Source organism: Agelaius phoeniceus, chromosome 3, assembly GCF_051311805.1.
Source record: "Agelaius phoeniceus isolate bAgePho1 chromosome 3, bAgePho1.hap1, whole genome shotgun sequence".
Lineage (NCBI taxonomy): Eukaryota > Metazoa > Chordata > Aves > Passeriformes > Icteridae > Agelaius > Agelaius phoeniceus.
The window spans coordinates 75,176,318-75,202,883 of NC_135267.1; the positions used below are offsets into that span (position 1 = coordinate 75,176,318).

The 26,566-nt window shown below is 41.1% G+C and overlaps 1 protein-coding gene across 4 annotated transcripts in view; it reads right to left on the bottom strand.

The window, feature by feature from the left end:
* Window positions 1-9,248, bottom strand: part of SMOC2 (SPARC related modular calcium binding 2) — a 138,024-nt gene extending 128,776 nt beyond the window's left edge. The window contains exon 1 of one of the 4 annotated variants that reach the window (XM_077175624.1): window positions 8,626-9,248. In XM_077175624.1, coding sequence (XP_077031739.1) covers window positions 8,626-8,700 — 75 coding nt within the window. In that variant the 5' untranslated portion in view covers window positions 8,701-9,248. The remainder of the gene's footprint in view (window positions 1-8,625) is intronic. The other 3 variants (XM_077175626.1, XM_054629996.2, XM_077175625.1) reach the window with 3 other exon arrangements.
* Window positions 9,249-26,566: the final 17,318 nt, after the last annotated feature.

Genomic DNA, 26,566 nt, shown 5'->3' on the forward strand with positions numbered 1-26,566 from the left:
TTTTGAGTCACTTAAATCTTTGATGGCTCTCTTCCAAAAATGAGCCATACAACACACCAGAGATAATTTACTGAACAAATAAACCTATGGCTAACTCAAAGACTGATTTGGTTTCTATGTTGACAATCTTTTTCATTTCTGCACCCTCTTGTGGGGACAAAGGTATCTTTACAATATGTGCTACCCTCGAGGACATAGTAGCATACTTATTTCAGGACCAGGTTTCACTCACTTGATTTCATTTCTTTGATAGAAACTTTTACTTTAAGAAGTGACATTTGCTACAGTGATTTTTCACTCTAGAAGATCCATCACCCCACGTGACAACTGCTCCCTTGACTTAAGCAGCATTATACAGCACTATAGGTAAAAAAAGGTGATGCACAGTGACCATACCATTAACAAATATAACTTTACAGAGCCAGGGTCAGTTTCACTAACACCCCTTTGTCCACACTAAGTGGCATCCATATGGAGGCTACAGTGAATGAGAACTGATTAAAATACTGTGATTAAATGAAATAAATAATTATTCACTTGTATAGACAAGAACAACTAAGACAACTGAATCAGAGACCATTGGTAAGCTGTGTTCAACGTGTCCTCCTGCTTCTAATAGAGAATCTCCTTTTAATTTTAAGACCATTAGTTCACCTCACAGTCCCAAAGAGGAACACAGTGTGTTTGGATGACATAGAAAATCAGGATAAAGACAAGTGCACTGAAACCAGCATGGCATGCATGTATCAGCCTCACTGAGAAGAGATTCTCACATTTTAGTATCCCCACCTTTCTGACATGCTGTCAATGCTATACTTCTACCTTGTATTCTCAGAACAGCAGCCCCACAGCCTAGATTCTACCATTTGCAGGAAGATGCCACTGAGAAGAGCAGCATCTGGCAAAAAAAAAAAAAAAAAAAAAACCAACATTTGAGAAGCAATTCTCTAGATGACATAGATGACATGATTTAGGTCCCCAGCTCACACATTTTGTATTCTGTGATACTTCCAGACACATGGTCTGATTTAACAGCATTTCTGTACAGGTAGACATGTTGCAGTTAAAATATGGTTAAAATCATTTGCATGTCTACTAAAATGTCACCCACTCCTCTCCTCATCCTTCAAAGTAGTAATGAGACTCAATGGCAGATTTTACTCAGACTAAACTCAACCATTCCTCCACTTTAGTCCAGATAAGAGCAAGAAAAAATAATGGAACTGAGGCACTGGCTTCCCACCCTGACATCCAGGGGTCACCTGCAATCTGCAGGTTTTCTCTGTACTGCAGCTTGCTACATGGATCATAGTGAGTCCATTTTGAATACCAAAAAAATTATTCTTTATCTCTTGCTACTTGCATTTCAAAAACCGTACAAATCTCTCCTGATCTTTTACACCATTGACTCACTGATAATACCTTGTTCTAATTCTGAAAAAAAGGTCAAAATATTAGTAATTGCATGATAAAGGTAGGCCAAGTAAGAAGACTGTGAGCACTTCATGGCACCAATTTTATTCAAAGAATCTGCAAAATACAGCATGAAGCCATGACTTAACAAGCATTCCAAAGTAAAGGAATTTTTATTTATTTGCATGTAAGTACTCCTTAGATGCTCTAGGAGAGATTCAAAGATTTATAGCACATGTACGACAGCTAATTTGTATACAGTTCAAAAGTGAACACCTAAAAGACAAGAAAGTATATTATTACATCCTCAAAACAAATTTAAGGTAACACAAAAGAAAAAAAAATGATCTTTACTCAGTAACTCAAAAGATGACACAACAAGCAGCCTAAAGTAAATGAAGGGAAAAAAGCTAGGTTTTGGATAGGTATGATGTAAACAGTCTCGAGCAAGTTTTCTAGCAACCCACTGAGCAAGCCAGAGAGAGAGCTGGAAAGGATTGCCTTCAGGAAATGTTTTCTCTTTCTGTCCCAACCAGAATTCTAGGTTGCATTCTCTATTAGCCTGGATTTTCAACAGCTGATGAAACACTTAGTGGTCATTTTTAAAAGGTAACAAATTAGAGAGGGGAAAAAAAATCACTGAAGGGCAGTTACTAACTCATCAAAGCAATTTGTTCTGCAAGAACCAGCTGAAACTTCCATTTGGGAGACTGACTTCACGAGTTCTGTCGTAAAATGTGATTTGCTGCTTGAGGACCGCTGATAATTTGGTACAGTCATATTAAGCAACCCTCTGATACTAAGTGTTATCACACCAATCTAAAAACTAGTCCATATTCTTCTAGGTAGCTTTCAACTTCCCCAATACTGAAGTTTGTATCCTTGTATCCCATGCACACCACTGCACTACAGCAACGGCTGTAATTCAGACCAATTCCCTATGTACATGGGGCAGCTAGGCCAAGACTGAAAAACTGCAGGAAAAAAATCCAGGTATTTATGCTATACCTTCTCTTCTCTGCTTAGTTTATTTGTTTATGGGGAATATCATGTTACATCTCACTATCACTCCTTTTCTTTTGGCATAAATTATTACATGTGAGATTAGCATATTGCAAATTTTTTCTGAAGTATTTTCTCTTTCCAGGTTTGCCTCCAGTGTTGCACTGTTGCACTACCACTGTAGATAATATTAAGGCAGTGATTACCAATTAATAACCAGAAGTGGATAAAGAAATGTCAAGAGAAGCGTATCCTGTGAAAATACACAGGGCTGTTGAGACCAAATGACTGACATCACCAGAATTTTGCTGTAGAAGACAGCAGAGGGGCAGAGGATGCAGTATTCACAAAGTCAAAAACTACTGTGACTATATTAATTTGGAAGAAAGGACTGCAAATTTTAATTGTGAAATGGCCTTCATCGTGAATCTACAATGTCAACTCTTTAAAAATCTACCTCAGAGCACAATACTGAATCAAACAGAAATTAGGATGCATTTAGGTTTTGATTCTTAAGAAAACACAAAATTTTTGGAAATCCCTGAGTCCTTTGCAAGATGTATCCTCCTTTCACTCTGCAGATTGCCCAAGAATGTTTGAATTTGTTCAGATAAAAAATGTCACTCCTGAACCAAACTCGGACCTTCATTACTGTTCAAAAATAGGTCTTTGATTCCAACTCTTTCTTACTCAGTTTTTAATTTTCAGGCGCCTCTGCACTTCCTGGTCTCAGGCCTGACAGGAAATGAAGCACCAAAATACCATGAAAATGGCTGCGCCTGTGGTGAGGCTGGTCTGGCTGAAGAAATGGAAATATGAGCAAAGTCCCGAGCAAGCCAGATCTTGAAAAGATCTGTAGCCTGGTTTCCAGACCAACAGGGTTCAGATAGGTTTTAGATAGCAGCTAAACCTTTGGACGCTTTTCAGAATGAACTAAACCTTGAAGTTTGAACATTGTCAAGAAATACAGCTGTTCCTCGAGGTATTCAGGAGGCAACAGGGGGCCAATGACAGCACCAAAAGTGGACACAATATGCATTATCTACTTCTTTTTGTTTGCTCAGTCCTGCTCTTCCCTCCCCACTCACATTCATTTCTAGTCTTCAATTCTAGTTTTAGAAATCTTACGGGCATGCAGTCAACTGACCATCTTCATTAATGTCTTACACATTATAAGGTGCAGTTTATGTTGGCTGCATGCACAGAAATTACTTCTGACCCCTGATGAAAAGTTTGCTGACACTTTCAATCAATTCCCACAGTTTTTGGTGTTGTTTCTTTAATAAGAAGTGTCTTGAGAGTTTATTGCAAGGAAGCATTGTTGAAAGTGTTTTATTTTCAGAGCTGATGTACCCTTGGTTGTACCAATGCCCATTTGCAGTAACAATGTTGTTAGGATCTGGAGCCACTTTACAATTTTATTTATGGTCTTGGTTTTTCAGTCACAATTAGAGTAACTTTTCCAAATGTTTTGGTTTGCAGGCGCCATCCAAATGGGTCCTTAACTTGGAAAGCTTTGATTGTGTTTACCTTCCCTTTACTGAACTACCTTAGCGGTCCATCTTATATTGGTCAGTGTTGTGGAAGCTATCCAGCACACTAAATGCTATTGAATACTCACAAAGCATGTGCCAAGGGAGAAAAAGAAAACAATTGTTTCCCAAAATATTCAGCTGCTGATGAAAAAAACTATTACCAGGCAGAGGTGTTCATTTCAAGAAGTAATTTCAAGCAAACTTTCTTCCTTTGTAAGATCTATCAATTGTATTGGAAAAGCACATGGTGCAGCAAGGCTTTGAAAGTATAAATAGTTTGTGGTATGTTGCAAGTCATCAAGATTTTAAAATAAGAAACACTTGTATCCTATTGTTTGTAGAAGTACATCCACACACACAACACTGCAACTGAGATAAAAGCGAAGTTGATGGTTTCAAAAATGCAGTATAAACAATGACAAAGTGTGTTGGTAAGTGCAGTGATCATAAACTTACTTATTTGAGGAACAAAATGAGCTTTCTTCACAGCCCTGTGTTTCAAAACAAAAGTATCTATATCCTCAAGATATGCCTAATTCCCCTAAAACAAGAAGTCAGCAAGGCTCAGATCTCCTCAGTTTCATACATCCAGAAAGAACGGATACATCTCACAGAACAGAATAAACAGAATAAAATGCAGCATTGCAAAAACATTCCAACAACATCTTACAAAAATTGCAGAGTGCTTCCTGGTTTTCTATTAACAAGGTAAAAGGACAAGGCTATTTAAGATATTTTGTGGAATGTAAGAATGTTTTACATTAGTATTTGACACAAGGGGAGAAAAGAACAAGAGTAGCCAAACTGGCTACAGTCCCTCCAGATCTCATGGGTTCTTATGAGACAGCTCTCAGCCTACCTTTCCATAAGGAAAGCCATTGTTCTGTTGCCAATATTTGTTCATTTGAAATAACAGTAAATACAACAATAAAGAACATTATCCTCCTGCATGCATCCCTGAGGCTCAGTTTGCAATTAATAATTGGAATATTACATTTCACCTCACTTTATCTATTATTGCAATATGGTCCTACTCAGGAGACCAGAGTCCAGGAGAAACCTTAGCAAAAAGTAATCCTGGTGACAAGAAGACAAGACTGGTACAAACTCAAAGTAACTTTGGACTATGTCTAACCCAGTGAGGACATAGAAACTCTGAAACTCTTAGACCCTGGTGTACATCATAGCTTCCCAATAAAGACTCAGGTATGCATCAGCCCATCTCTCATCAACCCTTCTCTATCCTGGCACATAGTCAGGCAGTCAGGTAAGTTCTGTCTGGGTCCGCAGTTTGGGCAGAGAGGGACAGATTACAACACTCACACTCACTTTAGATATAACCATGAGGTCCAAGGGACCAGACTCTAAACAAATTGGAGCATTTCAACTACCTGCTGACAATTCTGCCTGCCAGAAATCGCCCTAATAGCTGTTATGTAGTAGGAAGCCTATGCGTATCACTCCTTGCAAACCTGCAGTCACATAAGAGTGTTAAACAATCAGAAATCTCTAGGAGATATTATTTGTGTGAAAACTCTGTGATTTATTGCTATTGGACTATTGCAAAGCTTCCAACATATGAAAATCACACATTCACCTGGACTACAGACATGGGTAGTTCTTGTGTGTATTGCTGCCCAAGTGAAATGCAAAAATATTATTCCTAAATAAATGGGGAAACAGGTCTGTAAACTACTGAAAGTCTTTTCTGAAAGTAGTACTTGATCCGTTCCTCGAGCTAGTGAGGACATAAAGTTAAAACAGGCCAGAGATCTGTTTATATGGATGAAAATCTTAAAGACAGATGTTGATATCCTCCCTCCCTGCCATGCCATCACCCAGTTTGTTGCTTAAAGCTCAGGCAAGGAAAAAACCTCCGATCCATGTGTTACCTTTCAGAAAATGGTAGAGTGGCTTTTGCTAGAGGGAACTATAATTTTATTGTCTCTGCCAAGGTTCATCTTATGTCAGATTTACGACTGCAGTAGACTGTTCCCCTGATATTGTCACCACCTAGAAAGAAGAGTATACCTCTGACAGTACTGTGATCAGGGATGTGCATTCCCTCTCCATGATCATCCCATCGTTTTGATAAAACTCAGATCCGCAGTGAAACACACCCTGTTCCCATGACCTCTGTTTGTTTATGAAAATTTCAGCCTTTCTCTGTTATTCTTCAAGCCACAAATAAAAATAAAATCCGCATATGATGTGTAGAAAAGAATGGCTATTCTCAGTCGCCACACAGTGGCACAGCAGGTGAAAAAAAAGACATAGATTTTCTTGGTTTTTCTACACAGCTTGGGTTTGTTGTTCCTTGTAATTATGCAGATACTATCCATGGATGTTTGAGAAAGGTACATGTGGAGAGGGGTTATATAGTCTGTGAGCTACAAGCAAAATGACTACAAGAGTTAGGAATGATCAAGCGGTGTGGTATTTGTTGCCGTAATAGCACTGGGCTTTTATTGTTGTTTAAAGAGGTAAGTACAGAAATAGTAGAAATAAACCTGCTTCACTCAAAGTTCAGCCTTGTGGGAAGATGTAGAGAGTATATGTGCATCAGTGTGTGCGTGTGTTATTTTGCTCCTATGGGTGTCTGCCTGTCCCTTACTTGTTTTAGGGAAGGATTTCCAATGTATTCTAGTCTAGTATTTTTATGGGTGAGCCCTTTCCGTAAGAAGAGCACAGGCAGCAGAAAAACTAACGTGAGCTCACTTCCTACAGTCCTCTACTAACAAGGCTAGCTGCACCTACTAAAATGTTCAAGTTCATTTCAGTCTGAAAGCTTGATGTCTTCAAAACCATTACCTTTTTGGTAGCAGAGGCAGGAGGTGGGCATCCACCAGATTTGACGTTTCTGCTCATGGTTCATAAAGATGCAGACTACTCTAAGGTACAGAAATGAGTAATGCACACTTTGAATTGGTGAAGGAAGGAACAGAGGGACTTGTAACATCACTCAGATAACAGCGAAGTCAAATACATTTGCATGAGTCTATGGCATTTAATTTTTTAAGTTTGCCAAAGTGCCCTTGGCCAGATTATTCTTCCCTTTTGTGATGCAGACAATCCCTCACTGAATGAAAAGTATATTCTGCAGTGATTTATATCCATATTTTAAATGGCTTTAACATCATTTGGGTTATGTATCATCTGAAGATATTGTAACAGTCACAATCACTCTTACTTTACATTTGGACAAACTAAAGCTTGGTAGCATTTCCAGTTTACTTCCACACTAATATTTAGAACTCTCTTTATGTACAGAAAAAAAGAATATTACATGTCCTATCTTGCAAATTATGTTTATACATTTGTTAAAGTGAACTTGAAAGTAAATTTTAATGTTAATCTGTTTATTAGAATAGTATATATCACCTGACAGTGTAAGGGAGCTTCAAATGACGGTCTTAAAAAGTAAAATATGAGAATCATTTGACTTTATGTGTCCCACACTATAAAATACCATACACAATAAAATTCATGGAGCAAACTCAGTCCTTTAGGGTTTTCAGTTAGCAGCTTCTAATCTACAAATCATTTAAGAGGAAAAAAAAACCCCAAAAAACAAAAAAAAAAAACAAACAAACAAAAAAAAAAAACAAAAAAAAAAACAAAAACAACAAAAAAAAAAAAAAAAAAACAAAACAAAAAAACCAAACAAACAAATTTAGTCAACAAGGCAAAACTTTTCCTGAAAGAATTTCAGGTATGAACAGCTCAGCCATCTCCCACAGCCATTTCACCTTGAGCTGTCCCTATAGCACCTTATTCAGTAAAGGGTGAAAGAAGAAAGAATAGAAAAAAAAAAAAAACCACAAACTCAACTCTTGGGATTTTACAGAAATTTTCTGAAAGACTTAAACAAAATAGGGTCTATTTCACTTTGCAGCTGCCTCTAACTTTACCATAATAAACTCTAAGCGGGTAGCCTTCACCAAAACACTTAAAAACAGCTTGAAAGAGGTATTTGCTGCCCGTTATGTTTACTCAAGCACTTGTTTAAAAACACACTTAAGGAAAATGTTTTTATTTCTACAGATTGCATTAATTGTAGCTTTGCAAACACTGCAAGCTCTACAAGACTGAACTGAGCTATTAGCTGCAAACCTCAGGTCTTGGCTAGAATAGTGGTTATGGCTTATTTAGTAAGCCTAATGAATTGGCTCACCCATCTCTACGCGGAGTTCCATGTATAGCACCATGGAGCCTGGAACAGCCAGAAAGGCTTGTTTCATGTTGCTTTATAATTAAAATGAAGTAAAATCGGTCAGCCCGAGTCGGTCCAAAAGCGAACCTCACTGCAGCATTATTCCTCTTCGGGCAAATAAAAGCATTAACACGGACATTAAGGCCGGACCGAAGCTCTGCGGGGACCCGCAGTAAAACCTGCTCTTCGCAGCCGCGGGCCGCGCTCTCCCCGGAGGCGCTCGGCGGGGCGGCGGTGCCGGCTGCTCCCCGGGCGAGCCGCGGTGGAGCTCCAGCCTAGCCGGGGCTCCAGCCTGGCCAGGGCTCGCTCCCGCCTGGCCGGGGCTCGCTCCCGCCTGGCCGGGGCAGGGCGCAGCGCTCGGCCCGGCAGCCGCGGGCGCCTCTCGCCGCCCCTGAGCCGCATCGCCCGCTCAGGTGCTCCCGGGACCGGCCCCGAAGGCGCCCGGCGGCGAGGTGGCCTTACCGTGAGGGCGGAGAGCTTCTGTGCCGGCACGGCGGGGAGCAGCTCCGGCAGCAGCAGCAGCAGCGGCACCCACATCCTGAGGCGGCGGCGGCGGGCACGCAGCGGCTGCGGGTGGCTGAGGATGGGGACTCTTGGGATGTCGCTCCCCCCCCGACGCCTGCTTTGGCTCCTTTTCAATCGCTCCGGCTGGGAGGTCCCAGATCAGGTCCTCACTTTTCTTTTTCCCCACCCCAGTCCTTAAAATTTAGGGAAGCCTGTAAAGCTGAGAGGCGGCACTTTCTCCCTCTCTCTGTGTCCCTCCCTCGCTCCTCGGGAGTCAGCTCCGGCTAGGAGATGCTCCCCCAGCCTCTCCTCTCCCGGAGCCCTCCCACTGCCGGGGGAATCTGCCGGACGCCGCCGCCTCCCCCGGGGCGCCGCGCCTGCCTCCGCCTCGGGCGGGCTGCTGTCTAGCCCTGGGGGTCCCTTTCTCTCCCTTCCAGCCCTGAGCCCTCTGTGGCAGGGAAAGCGGGAGGAAACGACCGGGACGGGAAGGGAGGACCCACCACCAGCTCCGGGAGCACGCGGGAAGGCACTGCCGCGGCTGCGGAGGCTGGCGGTGTGCGACCTCTCCGAGCCGCTCTGCCCCTTTTCCTCTTATCCTTCCCCCTCCCCAGCCCGGCCTCCCCTTTCTCCTCCCAGACCCACAGATCCTCGCCGATTAACCCTCCCCGGTGCTCCCGGGGGGTCGCCGCTCGCTTCCCCCGCAGGGTTTATTCCTCCCCCACGCCCCCGCCACATGCTGAATCAACACGTACAGACACCGGCAGCCCCTGGCAGGCGGGGGAGGTGGTCCCGACCCCCGCCCCGGTGAGCCCCGACCTCCTACCGGAGCGCCCCTGCCCTGGCCCCGCCGCGCCTCCCGCGGGCACCGCACGGGGCGGGAGCCAGGAGCGTGGCATCCAGGTTTCTGAGCTGGGACAAAAGCCAAGGTGGCAGCTCCCGTGGGGCAGCCGGGCGTCGCTGGGTGTGCCCGGCGCTCCAGCACGGCGGGGAGCGGGCACTGCTGGCCCCGGGCGGGATAGCCCCTTGAGATGAGGAGGCTGCGGGGCCGCCTCTACGTGCGCAGTTAATGCCAGGTGAAACCTTCCACCCCAGAGCTGAGCTTTTCTTTCTCGTCTCTTAGGAGCCAAATAGAGGTCTGTTTATATTTCCTAACTGTGAAGGATCTCCTCGTCCCTGCTGCCTGAAAGAAACCCTTTCACTACAGTTTTGTCACTGGAGTTCCCCGCTCCTCCCGGGGACCCAACAGCTCACTGCCAGCTTGCAGAGATCCCCACAGATAAGTGGTACTACAAGAGACGCTGAAACTGTCAGGGCTTGCTTGACTCTCCGTGTGTGCGTGTTTGTGGGACGGGACACAAAAGGGCTTTAGGAAGGCTGCAAAGTGGCACACTCCCAACACACAAATGACAGACAATTTCTTCCAGCACGAAATCTGACATCCTTGCAGGCTTTGTCACAAGTGGCTCAGTGAGGGGCTCAGGGTAGAGCATGCTCTCTAAAGCAGTAGCTACATGCATGGTGAACTAAGGTGGAGAGAAGTAGGTATTAGTTACAGAGAAATTTGGGTGCCTTACCTGAGACACCTACACTGCTGACTTTTCCAGATCTTACAATGTTCAGTGGATGCAGCCAGCAAGGTAGTTGCAGCATTGCCAGGTCTCAATGAGCACCCACAGTCACAAAAATTTAAAAAGCACCCTTTTCAAAAACTTTTGTTTTATATTAGTGCAATACAACATTATATGATGCAATTTTTAACAAAGCATTTGCACACATCTGTGTGGAATATCTCTTGTTTAAATATTATCTCCTTTTTCAATGGGGAAAAAACCCCAAAGATACCATATTCTATCACCCAGGTTGGAGCATGTTCGAGGCCCTTCACTGCACCAGATTCTATTGCTGTCAAAGTAGCAGCATCTCTCATAGCGATAGCAAGTTCCCAGTTGCTGCATTATGCACTGTAGTACAATTTTCCAGCCTGGGCTTCATAGCCCTTTTCCTCTCAGCTGGGTGAAACTTGGCAATGTTGATGTGTCTGTCAGAGACAAAAGGATTTTTTTCTCTTGTGACCATGACTAGCCCCCTTCATACCACGAAATTATTCACATGTACAAAGTCCTGTTTTCCTCCATCTTTCTAGTCCTCTTCCATGTTCTCCAGTCCAGCACCGTTTGTTTCCCAGTTGAGGTCTGTGTCCTCTTCATCACAAGCCCATGCCTGCTCTCCCTTCTCTTTCACCTTGCTCTTTGTATATTGCAAACTCCACAGCTCCTTCACCTTCAGTTCAGTGCTCTGTGCACTGCTGGCATGTATCTGGGCAAAGGCAATTCATGGCCAACAATCCCTTTGCTCTTGGCTTGTCTGTCAGGACATACTGAATGACACAGCACACAGTTTGGATTTGACATTGCAGAAGAATTACATTCTCAGAATTGATGAGAAATACATCTAATAAAAACAAACTGCAGGTTTTTGACGGTTTATAACTTAGTCAAATGTGAGTGGATTTACACAAATTTGACAATAGCCAAAAGGCCAAAATTCTGCAAAAAGGCCAAAATTCTGCAAAAAGGCATGTTTGGAGTCTAGAAACTGTTGACATTATGATTTTAAAATAAAGATGATTTGCCAAAATATTTTAAACTGACCTTTTAGGGAGGGGACAGAATATAGAGGTCAAATTAAAACTGTGGAGGCACAGACCAATGTGTGTGGCTGGCTGTCCTTGGGAAAACAGACAGCTTTGAAAAGCATCATCCTTCAGTTAGACTTTTTAGTTTCAGCATGTTGCATTTTTCATTATTAGAGCTTACTATGAGCTTTATCACATTTTAGTGAGTAGTCAGTATGAGGAAGAGGACCTAAACCTCTTCAGGGCAACAACAATGGCAAAAAAATCCCACTCCCATCTTGACATGAGAGCAGTGCTAGTAGCATTCCCATCTGCTCATGACAGAGTTCTTCTATGCTCTCCCCATCACCCAATGCCAGCACACTCTTTGGACCTCTCAGAAGATTGCTTATTGCAGTGCAGAGAGAGGCATTGCTGCTGATTCACTCACCTTGCATTAAATCAGGGGTTTAGTGAGGAACCACAGGTGCTCCTCTTTCACTCAGGTGAGGAAGACTTTCACTCAGGTGGAGCCTGGGATGGCATGGCTGGCATGAGAACCAAATCCTGAAAAACCATCTGGTGGCTGAGTTAAAGGAGCACCAGTGTTGGCAAGAACAATGTGAACACCAACAGAGGCAAGAAGGAAAAAGAGAGAAAAAAGACAGCCTTTGGAAGTGTTGCTCACAAACCTGGTGTCTGGAAACAACCATGCATGATTCTTGGAGCCTTGGACATAAACTATGCTGTGGAGAATGTCAGCAGGAGAATTTCTGTCTGGGGAGGATAAATGCATCCCTAATTCTTGCATCTAGGTTTGCACCAACCATTAAAATCACACAGGAAAAGAACTATTGCATGAAGTAAAATAGTGGCTGTGGAATGCTTTTCTGAGAGCCAGGGGAGTAGCTGATGTAGGTAACATAGGATGCAGCAGAAAATAAGAGCACAGAATAACACCAGAGGATCTAGGACATCAAAATTCTTGGGCACAGAAGTAGTATGTGTTTATCTATTATTATTATTATTATTATTATTATTATTATTATTATTATTATTATTATTATTATTTACTGTATGGCTCATCATCTTTTGGAGGAAATACTTTTTATTTTCAAATAAAAGAAGGAACAAACAGTTTAAATGTGAAAATATAGGAAATCTTACTGGGAAGGTCCTGACCAGATCTCAGAGATGTACCACTTCAGCATCCATATGCACTGCTTCTCAGAGAATAGGAAGAGATTCCATTCTTCCAATCCTAAGAGGTTAAATGGAAATGCTTTCACAGGAAAAGTGTGGTATTTTACCAGTGGAAATTTCATGCAGTCCTATATGTGGAATAAGAAGCTAGGTTTAGTATATATTTTTTATTTCCAATCCCTAGAACTGACATTTGTACTGTGTACCAGCTTGCTATTTCAGATTTGTAAACCTGTTGTAACGCAAACTCCTTTACACTGTCACTCCTCTTCTTCAGCCCTGTGTAAGGAGAGCTCTGCAGTCCCAAGCCAGCTGTCTGTGGGCACGAGGTGTTAGCAAAGCCTTCACCACACCCAGCAATCCTGGCCCAAATGGCAAGGTGAAATGGGCCCAGTGCCAGAGCCACCCATCACCACTGGCAGAGATCAGTCTAGGACAGGATGGAAGCAAAGCTGCCTGAGCATGCAGGGCAGCCATCCTTGTCCCTTCCCACATAGTTCCTGTCTTCTACATAAACAGAGGGCTTTCCTCTTCAGGGCACCTTGCACAGAGATTAAAGCGTTTTAAGATATTAGGAGGTAGAAAACAAACAGGCATAAGCTAGTCATTCCTTAGCCCTTCTGCCCTTCACTCCTGTCCCCTCCTTATAATGGCACACAGCAAAGTGTATTTGTTCCTTTCTGCCCTCCATGACTGTCCAAGGAAAGTCAGAACAAATCTTCTGTGCTAGATGAGAAAACATAATTCATGACTACAAACAGCAGCCTCATCTGCAGGGGTGAAATACTGGAAATATAAGCAAGAGCAGGGATAAAACCCTGAAATTGGGTGAGAGCAGGAATATCCACCCAGCAGGCCTTGCAGAGGGTGCAGATCTGCAGTAGATTCCTGCAGCCAGCTTTTGAGTGATCCTGAGGACAAATGCAGAGAGGCAGACATTTCTGGTGGGAAAGTGGGATTTTCAGCATGCAGTGGTCTGTGCAAAAATTGCTACATATGACCTAGCAAAATCTTGCTTTGCAATAGGTAGCAATGGCTTTTAATCTACCAAGAGGCTTGTTTTCTTATCAAGTTTTCTTCAGAAAAAGTAAAACATTCACCAATAATGCAAAAAGCTCCTTTAAATCTTAAAGAAAAAAAAAAAGAAAAAAAACCACATTTGGTGGGAAATGCCCATTTTTCTTCATGTTTTAGATTTTCATTAACTGTCTTTTGCCCAGCTGGTGAGTACAGGTACATTCTCATAGACACTGTGGTAACAGTAAAACAGCAGGTTAACATGGCAATGACTACCTCTCAGCTTTTAATCAGTTCTTTCCTTTACAGTTTATTCAGTATTTCAGAAGCTGTGATTTCATGTACTTCCCATTCCCTACCAAAAAAACAGTGGTTGCACCTTCTGCCACTAGTTTGTTTGTTTTTACTTATGCTGTTAAACTAATTAACAACCATACATTTTGGAGAATGTGTTATAAGTGCCAAGGTTTCTTCAAAACCATTAAAAATCCTGTAATGTCAAGAACTCATTTGGGCATGTGTTCCTGTACCACTTTAGAGAAAAGACAATATTATTTTTTTGTTTTAAACTGAGGCAAAAAGCAGTAAGTTTTATGGGTTTTGGCAGGCTGGTCTTTGTTGCTAGCATTTCTCCTTAAGCTGAGTTAGTGCTGAGCTGCTGGCTCACCATGTCTCTGGTGCACACTGAGGTAAAGTGTAAAGAGTGTGGCAAAGAGACAAATTTATAGCAAGAATTAAATGGAGAGACATTGTGAACAATTGAATAAGGAGCTGTCAGCTTAGACAAACAATCAAGGCTTTTTCGGTGTAGGGCTGACATCAGACCAAAAGTTTATTTCTCAGACCTGAAGAAAATCTTTCTTTCTCATTGTGATTTTAAACCTCTGACAGGCTTCATAAATGTTAATCCATAAGGTGTTTAAAATTTTGTGTGTCAGCAGGTTCTGTGGCTTGTATTTATTTCTATGTAGTGACTATGGCATAAGAAAAAAGATTCTTGCTTATGAAATGTAAACATGGGCCCACTTGAGAGACAGTGACAGGAATTACACGAAGTATTTAGTAAATGATTGGTTTCCACTGGGAGAGCAAAGTATTTTGCATTGGAAGAGGTACAGAAAAAAAAAAGCGGGGGGGGGGAAGAAAATCCAGTAGTTTCATAACTATTTTTCTAAGAAAGAATGTGAAACAGTATCTGTAACTGGCACCTTATAACCCTTAGGTCATTTGGCCTTTCCTGAGCTCATAAGAGTCGATCACAAGTTCTTCAGGGAAACAAAATGTACGTGTGTTTGTGCGAGTACACACCAACTTTTAAAAAACTATGCATTTTACGGTGGGGGCACATCAACTGCAATAATATCCTTGTCAGGAAAGATTCCTTGGGCCCCCAGCAAGTGTTTCTGCTGACAATCAGACAGGACTTTGCCCCTCAGCCAAAAGGCTGCTGTTCGAAATGTCTGGAGATAGAGGACACCCTTCTTGTTTTGCCTGAATGACACCCAGCTCTCCCACATCCCATCCTAACCACTGGTTGATCAAACTGTTCTCGAACAGTTCTGACAGATGAGCTCAGAAGGACAGAAGGATCTTTTGGTAGTCAGCAGGGCCAGGACTGGGGAGACTTTTTGCTAGGAGAGGGGTTAAGATTTGGTACAGCTGATTTGAGCAGAGCAGAGATGTGCACCTTTGTCTCCTGTGTGCCAGATGAGCATCCCAAGCAGACAGCTAATGTGTAGTCCCTGCAGGATTTCTCAGGAGAAGTTTTTGCTGGTATTCTGTCAAAGGAAAAAAAAAAAAAAAAAAAAAAAAAAAAAGCCTTGCAGCTCTGCTGGCAAAATCCAGTTGGGTTGCCAGGATGTGTTATTTCATCTTTGGAACCGGTGCAGTGTCAGGAGTTGCACCACCCCTCTGGGGTTTATTGATATAAAAATTCCAGCACAGTTGTACTTGCAGGCTCCTTCTAGTGTACACTATGCCTGTGAAATAGAGTATTTGAGAACTTTTGGCATTAACAGATTATTTCTTTTTAACACTTTTTTACAGAAATATGGGATAAACAGTGAAAATAAGTTAGGCTAACAAATTCAGTGCCTAAGCAAATATTACTGGGTGCTTTGTTAGACTGGGGCTGACATTAGAGTTAGGGAAGAAAAACAAACAACAGTGATAGTTTTCTTTGAATTTTTTTCTGTGGCCAGTCCTATTAGCTACAGCTAGAATCTACAAGTCATCTCAAAAAATACCCAAGCCATGTACTGTCACTTATTCCTGTAAATCATATTGACTTCAGTTGCACTTCTCTGGTGTAACTGAGAACAGAATTTGGCTAAGAAGAATTGGGCCTGTTCATTTGCCCACAGGTTTTGCATATGTCATGTGAAGAGATCTAAATATCAGATAGCTCATCAACTGCCACCTTGGCAGTCAGCTTAAATCTTATAGGGCAAACTTTACTTAGAGTTAATCTCAGTACAACAAATGGACAGAAAATGTCCAGGGATAATCTGAAGACAGTAACAGAGGACAGGTCTGGCTTTCCAGGTCTTGTTACAACAAGTCTTGACTGTATAGATAACCCCTGGCAGCATGCTCAGTTTGTCTTCAGCCTGAGAAACCTGTTTGCCCCATGTTTCAGTAGGTCAGTGCCTAATCCACACCATTAGGATGGGTCCAGAGAACAAACTTGGGTCCAAGAATATCTGCTATCTTTGACACATTGTTTATGTTCCAGCCATTTTTCTTTTTTTTTCTGTTTCAGTCCCACACAGCTCTGAGCTATTGCTTTTTCTCAACTGTGCTTTCTTCTGGTTGGGAGGCAGGACTTGGCTTTTCTCTCTGCGGTGCCTCACTACTACAGGTGCCATTACAAATATTTTATTTGCTCATTTTCAGAAACCTGGAAAGTGAAAGAATATGAGGTAGAGCTGAATGCTACATTGCAAATACTCTGGAAGGTATGTCCAGCTTGGCACTGAGCTAAGTCATCCCAGTTGGCAGGAGAGCAGAAAGTCCTTTTCTCTCTCAAAGATGAAGTCTGAATATCTGCCAGCTCCCTGTAATTATGAGCCCCAAAGAGTGTCTACTCTGGTGTAACTAGAGATCTATGGGTTTTGGCATTTCATGTATCCATTACCACTTAGTGCTGCATCACCAGGCCAAGATGGGAATTTCCTTTGTGGCGAGACCTCTTTTATTAATAAAATACGAACCACATTTGTTCTCCAACATCAATCTCAGCTGGCTAATTTCTTTTCGTCCCCCAACACAGACCTTCATTTTGAATGCTCCTGGGGAGTATCCTTTCTCTCTTGTTTGTCTCTGCCTGTGTTTAATTCTGCGTCAGTATGCACAGTAATAATTCCCACTCCAATACAATGAATATGCTATCTGAACAGCCTGTTATGGTCACTGTGGGTTGAATCAAGGTTCAGGCTCCTCAGATTTGTCATGCCTGGCCATAAGTAGCAGCACCTCAAAGCCACACCCCACCATACAATGTCACACCCATTGTATGTAGCTGTGAGATTGTAGGGGAGTCCTGACTGCTGACCCGCTGGAGTCAGAAGTTAGGAGGAATATCACTGGCTGCAGGCTGAACCAGAATCTGTAAAAGTTTTCAAAGCTTGCTGAGAAGCTATTAAATACTCAGATGTCTTCCCAGTGCTGAATGTGATCCTGTCTGCACCTGCTTCTGCACCATACATCAGGTGGCAACAAAAGCACCTTTATATTGGAGTGTTGGTGACATAGATGTACAGATTGCGTCTGAAAATTGATTCACTAAGAATTATAGGGTAACTTTGAGTTCCAAGTGTCCTTATGGAAGAGTCCTCAGATGCTTGTATAATGCAAGTTATTCCTGCCTTTTATGTATACACCTTTCTTCATTCCTGCCACTGTCAGGTATAGATCCAGTGTTGGAAGACAGGTCTTTTCCTGCCTATGACTGAAATGTTATCACAGCAGGTTAAGAGAGAGCTAGATTTTGAAGAACATTTTGAAAAACATTTTGCCAAGAACCTTCTTGTCCCCAGGAGGAATCTTGGGGAAAGTTCTGCCTTGCCAGGGTCTTACATGATGCTATTGGAGCAGTGACTGTTGCAGACACAGGGAATATGTTTTGTTGGTGGGAACACTGTGGAAAAAGGAATTGCCTTAAGGTGAAGGAGAAAGCAATATATCAGCTGTTATGAAACCATCTGACTACCCACATGCTTGTGCACATAGCGACATTTGCTGAACTTCTGTTCTTTAAGATGAAGCCAAAGGAGAGAAAAGTGGGGAAGAAAAAAAAAAACAACAAACCAAAAAACCATAAAAGTAACAATGTAGAAGGAGAGTGAAGAATGAGCAGAGGTCCTTCCCCAAATAAGAGACCAAACCTGTTCAGTGAGTAGCAGACTCCGCCTCTGGCCTCAATTCTGCTGAAACACCTCACAACTGGTAAACTGAGCTGCAGCTACAACTTTCCCTGCTGCCAGTACATGTACCACAGATCTCACCTCTTCAGTGTTCCTGGCAGCAGGTGATGCAGTTGTTCTCCTATCACAGCTCTTCTGTGCCTCTGAGCCTCTCTCCAGTACCTGGGTAGTGACATTCAAAGGGTATTTAAGACTACAATCACTCCAAGCCTCTAGTGCTCTGTTAATTTCAACTGGAGTTATCCAGCAGGGATCAGAGAGATTAAAAGGGCTGAGAAATACAATGTTATATAAATCTTGTTTCCTTACAAAAAATTGTATTTGAATAAGCCAAAAGCATGGAGAAACAGCCTTCATGTATTTGCCACTTGCCAGTTAGAAACCTCTGTGTACAGTGATTTATAGTTTATTGCCAACCACACTGTCATTGAAACTTGAAATTATTTTATACCAGAAGGTTTTTGCAGATTTTGAAAACATTTGGTTTTGGTCTGATGGGACTTCTGAATCTTTTGAGGGGATTTACTTTTTGTTCTTTGCTTTAGAATTGCAAGATCCATCCCTTCCATTGACCTCCCTCACCACTTGTTATCATCATTTATGCAAATATGACTATTATTTTCCATGCTTATAAACAGCTTTTCTTTTTACGGACCGTAATCAGAAGGGATTTCTCTGTCCTTCAAGGTGTCAGCCTAAGTGGATTTTGCATCTCTCTAGTGGAGCCTGAGGTCCCCAGCTAATTTTGAACAGTTGAAATTTAGAAGGAAAGTGCAGCTAAAGTTTGAGTTGGTTTGGGCATTTAAACAATCACATATAGGCTAAAAAACCTAGTAAGGCAATTCCTTTACTTCTTTTGACTGTTCAAAGGCAAACTTATAATTGCCTTGGTCACTCATAGCTTCAGTGTCTATCCATGAGATAGACTATGTGAGACCTATGTGGGTTTGACCCCAAAAAGAAAAGCTTCAGAAAACTTTCATTAATGTCCAGGAATATAGCAGGAAATGAAGTTGCAAGCATGTATATAATCTTATTTGGATTGTGCATTGTGAATCAAGTAAGATGTGCCTTGATGAAGTTTTGTATGAATGTATGTGAAAATGGTAACTTTTGGCATAATATAATTATCTTTTGACTTTTAGGCTCCCAAAATCCCTGAACAAAAACAATTCCACATGACAATAATTTTGCTATGAAAACAATAATATTTTTTAAGTTTTAAGATAGACACCAAATACAACAATCTTTCTTTCAAAAAAAGATGATTACCACTAGTTTTGTCACTGGAATAAGTATTTTTTTGTTACTGCTGTAACACAGAAAAGCATTTTGATTTTTACATAATTTGTAGCTCAGTGACTCACTCATGTTAATCAATGACAAATCTTCTGCTAATAAGACCAGGTAAAAATAAGAATTATTCTTAGAAGTATAGCCATGCACTTTCTATAAAATATATCTCATTTTCAGTGATAAGACTTACAAACATGACTGTATTGAGATTCCCCTTTTTTTGGGGGGGTGGGGGGGAGAGGGTTGGGGTTTGTTTTGTTTTTTTTTTTTCAAACACAGAATCCCCCAGGAACTTTCAGTGGAGTTGCAAAATTTGCAGTAAAATGTTTGATTTGGTCAAAAAGCCTCTTCAAGATTAGATTAAACTATTTCAAGCAGTTTTGCTGTAGACTCAAAATTGTGTCTTTAATCCAATATAAACTCTGTTTAATGAAAGCCATCTGCAAGTCATATCATTGTTGCTCCTTATCCCATTCCTATTGCTGCTTGAAGCATCTCTGTGTTGGCAGTTACTGCAAGTGGCCACTGGCTTCCAGCAGAAGCCTGGTACTTAAAACATCAGTCCAGCAGTTGGGACTTTCTGCTTCTTGCTGCCTCTCCTGTTGGCTCATGCTGCATGGCTGAGCCAGTCGTGATCACTGTGCAGCTCCTTTTGCCCATCTGATAAGAGGATATTGTATCTACCTGCCAGGTGTGTTGTAGGGACACAGTACTTAATGTTTGCAAAGAGCTGATCTGGTACTTGATCAGAAATCCTGCAGAAGGGCAAAATTTCACAATGGAGCTGGAGCACAGACTCATATAACAACATTTAATGCTTCTCCAGTCTAAAAAGTTTTGCTCAGGCTACAGTGAAATGAAATGATGACTAAACTAATTTAAGATCACCCAAAGTCTTTGTTTCCACCCCTGTGCTTTATCACAACCCTTGTAAGTTCTTACTTCTGCTAAGATCTGTTGATGAGACCACGCTCCTCTTATCTATGCATTGATCTAAATGAGAAATTATGGTGGTGAGAGGAGACTTACTCTTAACTAGGTAAGTTCCCTGATCTGCTTTCAGCATCTCCCAGAAAAATTCAGAGTTGAACAACTGACAGGGCAGTGAATTGCAGTACACAGACAGGGACCAGGAGATGAAATGGGCAGGAATCCTTAGATTTACTTTACCATTAAATCCCACAGCTGAACAGCACCTCAGAGAGCCTTCCCATGCTTGTTGCTTTCACCATGCTTCATGCTCTACAGTATTCCCAGCACACTAATAAAATGCCATGCTGCAAAATATGCAAGAAAGAAGAAAGGAGTCATAGTGATTCCCTCTGTGGAGCAGGGAACTGGTTACTGGAAGTAAGTGGCTCGCCACAAGTAGATTGGACAGCAGTAAGAGAGCAAATTTGAATGCAAGTATCCTGCACATTGATTAGAAAGCCCATTCTTCTTCCATGCTGCAGTATGCATTTTAGATACCTATCCACTCTTTCTGCATCTAAAACATACCTCTAACTCCATTTTAATTGAAATTTCCCATGAAGTGCTTTGGGTGCCCCAGAGAAAACTGTTTTACAAAGACTGGGGAGTCATGTATGGTACAGGAGTATAAAACTAAAGCAGGGAAGTTTAATTGGAAAATAAATTCTTTTTGTGCGCACTTGAACTCCCACAAGTAATTTTTCAAATAATTGTCTCCATATATGTTGCCATTATTACAAAATACTCACATTAAAAAAAAACTACAGAAACATCTGAGAGTAGGTTTATGGTGAGCTTGTCATTACTGTGTCTTGTGAAGGGAGCCTCAGATGTGTCCCTGAGGGATTCTCTGGAAGAGTGAGGATCTGGGCTGCATGTCTTTCTAAAGATACTCCTCCAAATATTTAGAAAATCTTTTTTCATGTAGCTGGAGATCTGAAGGAACAGATTTTGTCCTTCAATTTGTTGCATTTCAATTTTTCTGAATGTAATTTTTGAATATTTATTTTTAAATTTTCTTTAAATTCAGATAAGTCTCCACATGTCTGAAAAGGTGACTCTAGGGTCACTTTTGTGTGTTTTAGTGGTTACGCATGGTTGTCTACCTCTCAACATTTTCCAAGAGTTTTTTAAACACAGAAGGGTCCATATAGCAGCAACATCAGGCAATTCTCCTCTTTTTCCTTATCCCATCCCTCAAGAGAAAAGGAAAAAAAAACCTATTAATTAACCAAAGAGACAAATGTTAAATTCTTCATCATCACTACCGCATGCGGTTGACAGGGAGGTGTCTTAGGGAAGGGGAGTGCCTTCCCTGACAATAAAATGACAGCTCTAATTACCCTGTACATTTGTGATTTGCTTTGGAAACTTATTTTGACACATGCAGAGCTAGAAATTGGAATAGCTTAAGGGAGAAAGGAAACTTGTCATAGATGTGAGTGGCAGCGCAAGAACAAAAGACTGCAAATTTCCTCTTTGCCCCTACAGATCTCTGAGTTGCCATCTTTTCTTCACAGCAAGCTAGGGAAGAAGAAATTCCTGAAAGCAAAGCTTTGTCTTATCAAGCGTGATAACATCTGACAAACTGTAAAGATCTTCCCCACTCCCTTCCCCTCTCTTGTGCAAAGGTTGGGGCTGGGCTAAGGACAGAGTAGCAGGTCATTGACCTATTAGCCTCCGTGGTCATTTTACCCCAGGCCCTGAATGATGTCTGCAGACAGGTCCATTGGGAAAGAGAGGCAATAAGGTCACCACTTCCCCATTTCCTTTTCACCGCTATCTCTGCACCAGCAGCTTCTCTGGGCTTGACTCCTCCATGAGTAATTGATGTGTTGAAAGTTAAGCATGTGCTTAAGTGCTTTGCTGGAGTGGGGCCAGCATGTGCTGCACCTGGAAAGGTCCAGTCCCGGGCAAAGGAGGGGCTGGTTCAGGGCAGCTGCCCCTCTCTCCCCATGAAGCTGCTGAGAAGGCAGGCTTGCAAACCACCTTTTATTTTGGGCACCTTGCTGCCTGCCCAGCACAAGGAGCTGTATGCTACTCATGCAAAATGTGCAGAAATACAAGCTCTTCTAGAATGTAACACGATAGATGATTTTCTCTCTCATATCTTAGAGAAATGAGACTTTTATCATGATCTGCATATGTCTGGTTGTGCTTGACTACTCCTCCTGCCCCATCTCCCAGTGAATTTACTGATTGATTTGATGTAGGAATAACAATCTCTGAGAAAGTTAAGATCCTCCAAATCTCATTTAAAGTAAGCAGCCAAAATAGCTGCTGAGGCAGAGAAAGAGCCAAGGTATCTTCCAGCTGCTGAAATATCAGAATCATCTTCAATGATATGACACATAATTGGGAAGCCATTCACTCTCAGTGCTTCCAGAACAGCTTCTGGGACCTGTTTGCCCTTAATCAGAGTGTTTTATATATTGACCTGACTATTAGAGTTGGCACTCCTGGGGAAAAAAATAAGGAAAAGATACCTCCTCAATTCCCCTGTGTCCCCAATAAAGCTGAAAAGTACCATCAGTATTAATAATCAAACCAAAACAAAAGGGGAAAAAGTGTATAAATTCTCCTTGTTTGACCAGTACTCAGCAATATTGTGCAAACCAGGGTAGTTCTTTGTATTAACCTAATTGAATATTAATTCAGCTTTTCTGAATTTGAGTAAGAATTATATACAAATTTTGTGTTAAGGAAACAAACCAACTAAAATATTCCTTTAAGAACTTACTTTAAAACTTTAACCCTAACTGCTTCATTCAGGTGCTCTTCTAGGATGATGAAAAACACCAAGAGTAATAACAGTAAGAATAAAGTTACTTCTCCTGTAAAGCAGACTTGAAAATAGCTTCACTGACCTTTTAGTTATGGAAAATGCTATGCAATACGAATTCCTTGATGCTGCTGGAAAAAAAAAATGTTTTAAACCTCTCTGAACAGATCAAATGCAAACTCAAAGTCTGCAATACTAGAAATTGATAGTCAAGTACTTATATTGTTTTCATATTGTCTCTTTTTAGAGAGAAGATACTCAGGTTGGTTTTGCCAACCTCATAACTTAGGCTTCCATGGAAGTGCAGTAACCTTTAATAGATTTAACAGTAAACAAAGAGTCTAAAGAAGCTTTGGCAGTTTCAAGAGCTGGAGTAGTGAGAGGTGATGCTTTTGCTGTGTCATGTGGAGCACAACATTACACCAACCCTCCCTGTTAAAACCACCATCAGTACCACTGTGTTATGGTACATTTCTGTGAAAGGCCAAGTGCAAGGCTTCAAAGGCCCTGGAAGACTCCAGTGCTCCTGTACTTGGACCAAGTACAGTCCAAGGGCCAGTACTGTGCTTCAGCAACATCTGTGTAACATTATCTGTACTGTAGCAAACAAATTCAACCACTTGTTCTGTGGTGCAAAAAGTTGGAAACAAAAAGCGTCAGTTTTCTAAGGGTTGTTGAACATAAAGCATGCTTGAAATAAACTGTAACATATAGCTGGTTATATTAACTTTAATTGCAGAGGTGCTGAAATGAGCAGCTACTTCTCTTCCCCTCGAAAGGGAGGCAGAAATGGAAGCAAATGTAATAGTGCTTTCTTTTAATGTTACTTCTGTATTCCTCATATATATAGATAAGCCAGGTTCAGCCTTTGATTTCATGTGTAGGAGTCAAAGAAACCAGAGTTCTAAGGTAGATATGGGCTTGATCCAAAGTCCACTCAAGTCATTGGCAGCATTTCCACTGCCCACAGTGAATTTTAGATCATGCTGCATAGCTGTAAATAAGAAGATTCACTTGAAGATGAAACATGAAAATTCATGTGAAATAAGTAAGCACAAAAGAATAAAAGTGGAAGTAAATGGCATTATCATTACCTCATAAAGTATTTTTAGGAACTTATATTTTTTTAAAGCACTGGGGTTTTTTTCTAGTTTCTCCATCTGTTGTGTTGCCTTGCAGAGCACACATGGCATGCTGCTGCAGTGATTATGTGTCTTAAACCTCTGGTACCACTCACTGACTGATAAAGAGGTCAGAGGGGGAGTCTGGGTGATGATAGTGGAGAGAAATGTTCCAGAAGAAGACTTACAAAGGGCTGTGAACTGTGGAAATTCACTCTCTCACTGTCACCAGCTATTAGCAGGGCCATTAATAATACAACTTCCAATGTATAGGTGCATTAGCTGTTGTCATGCTCTAATAATGAACCTTCCATAGGACAGAGTGATCACTGTCTTTGTACTCAAAGATAGTAATGTTGTACAGGGCCTGTACAAACTCTCTCTTCCCTTCCCTCTGACTTGCAGAGGGAAAAGAGATAGTTCACACACACTTTTCTGAAGCAATCATTCCTAAGAGATTTTTTAACTCTTTTATGCATCAGACTTTCATATTGTTTGAGGCAAGTGCCATACCCAGTGATTTTGATAGTTCTGCTTTCAATGTTAACATACTACATACTCTCCATTTAGGAGTTGTAAATACTCACTCATGGGTTACTTTTGTTTGAAACTGAGTAATCTGATACTATTTTTATTCTCAATTGCATGATTTCAGTCCCAGAAGAAATTGTATAATTTTCACTTACACAGACAGTGGACACTTCTCAATATGTTGGTGATAATTCAGCTTAAGGTTTGCAAATGGGTCAATTTCAAGCTTCACAGCAGGACACTAACTTCTGAAACTTTAAAGCTTAAATTACATGAGCTGGCAACAACAGCTTCAAGTGACTTACATGCTGACCTGGGTAGAAAATTGCTGTCAAATTCAAGTGAACCTTTAAAACATATTTTATTATTTATTTTTGTTTTTAATTCAGTGCACATCCTGTTCACAAAGTATAGTATATTCTCTAACCAAAGCAGGTATTATTTAATTGTCATTATAATCCTTTTTTAAAATAGATTTTAAAAGATTCTGATGAGAAGTATGCTTTCCTTACAAGAGAAAATTGTCATTTTACCCTTAGAAAGAAAGAGAAATAAGCAACTTGGAATGAGGAAATGATAAAATGCAAATTTGTGGTTGAAATAGAGAGATGTTTGTCATATTTCTTTGTACATTTAGTGAACTCAGCAGAAAACCAGTTATTAAAAAAACCCATGACATTCCGATTTCTGCCCTACAGATCCTAGTGTTGATAACCTGAGCTGAAATACAAAGCTCCAACGAAATCTGTGAAGATATATTACAGTTCTGTGAGCAACGCAAATAATATTTAAGTCTTTGTGGGAATGTACCAATTTATGAATCTATTTCAAATTCCAGAAAATCAGAACTGAAAAAATAATCCAAGAATCTTCTATAACTGCAATGAAATAAATATGCTTATGCCATTTTCTATTTCCCTTTGACATTTCAGTCTTTCCTTAAACATTGAAGTGACTATATTTCACTGGCATGAATGCCCAGAGAAAAGGAATTAATAAAGTTGATTGAATGTTCTTCCATGAGACTATTCAAAAAAATGCATGTGCAACAGTTCTTGCAGGAAATGCTCTCCTGTTTATCAAACTCAGATAACAGCAATGACATCATATGATGCCAGAAGCCTGCCACAACCAGGCTCAAATTTTTGCAGATAGGCAATTTATGGTAAACAAGTTTTGAAGCAAGTATATTCAGGGGAAAGTATCAGTGTGAAAACTTCAATATTTCTGTGGGTTGTCTGAGAATCAGAAAAGATGACTAGAAAAATTAATATTTTATACCTTGAATTTTTAGCAAGGGTCTAAAAGCACGGTGACCATGGAAATACTTCGCTGGAAGTTTTTCAGAGCCTTTCTATGATGCTTGTACAGGCATGCCTGGAGCACGTCTGAACTTATTGTCACCGTAGTTTCCATCCATTGTAAACACTGGGAATGTCATGTTTGGCCACAGCAGAAGCATGGAGCTGGCACATCAAGAAAAGTCAGTAGATGGAATTTCTGTGACTAGAAGCAGAGGAAGCCTTATGGCACAGCACTTACAACAAATAAAGCTTTTTTTGTTTCTAACGGGGTACTAGGATTTGATGAGTAGGGGAAGATAACCACTTCCTCTCATATTTTCATTAGATGTTGACCAAACACTTGAGAAGAAACTTGCCATGTATTATTTTAAATGCATCTAAATAAGGCATAAAAATATTTAGGTGTGGTGACCTGACGGTTAAAGGAAAAAAGAAACAGATGTCCCTGGAAGGAGGCATCTCCTGACAGGAAGTCAGGAAAGATGGTACATATATGTGCTTGTGCCTGCTGTCTTTGGGTTCTTTAGCCCCTCTCCAATATGGAAAGCCACAGAGAAGAATCTGCTGATACTGCAATTTTATTTTCTCTTAGTTTTGGCTCAAACACTTGATACCAATGACACTGTCTATTTTTC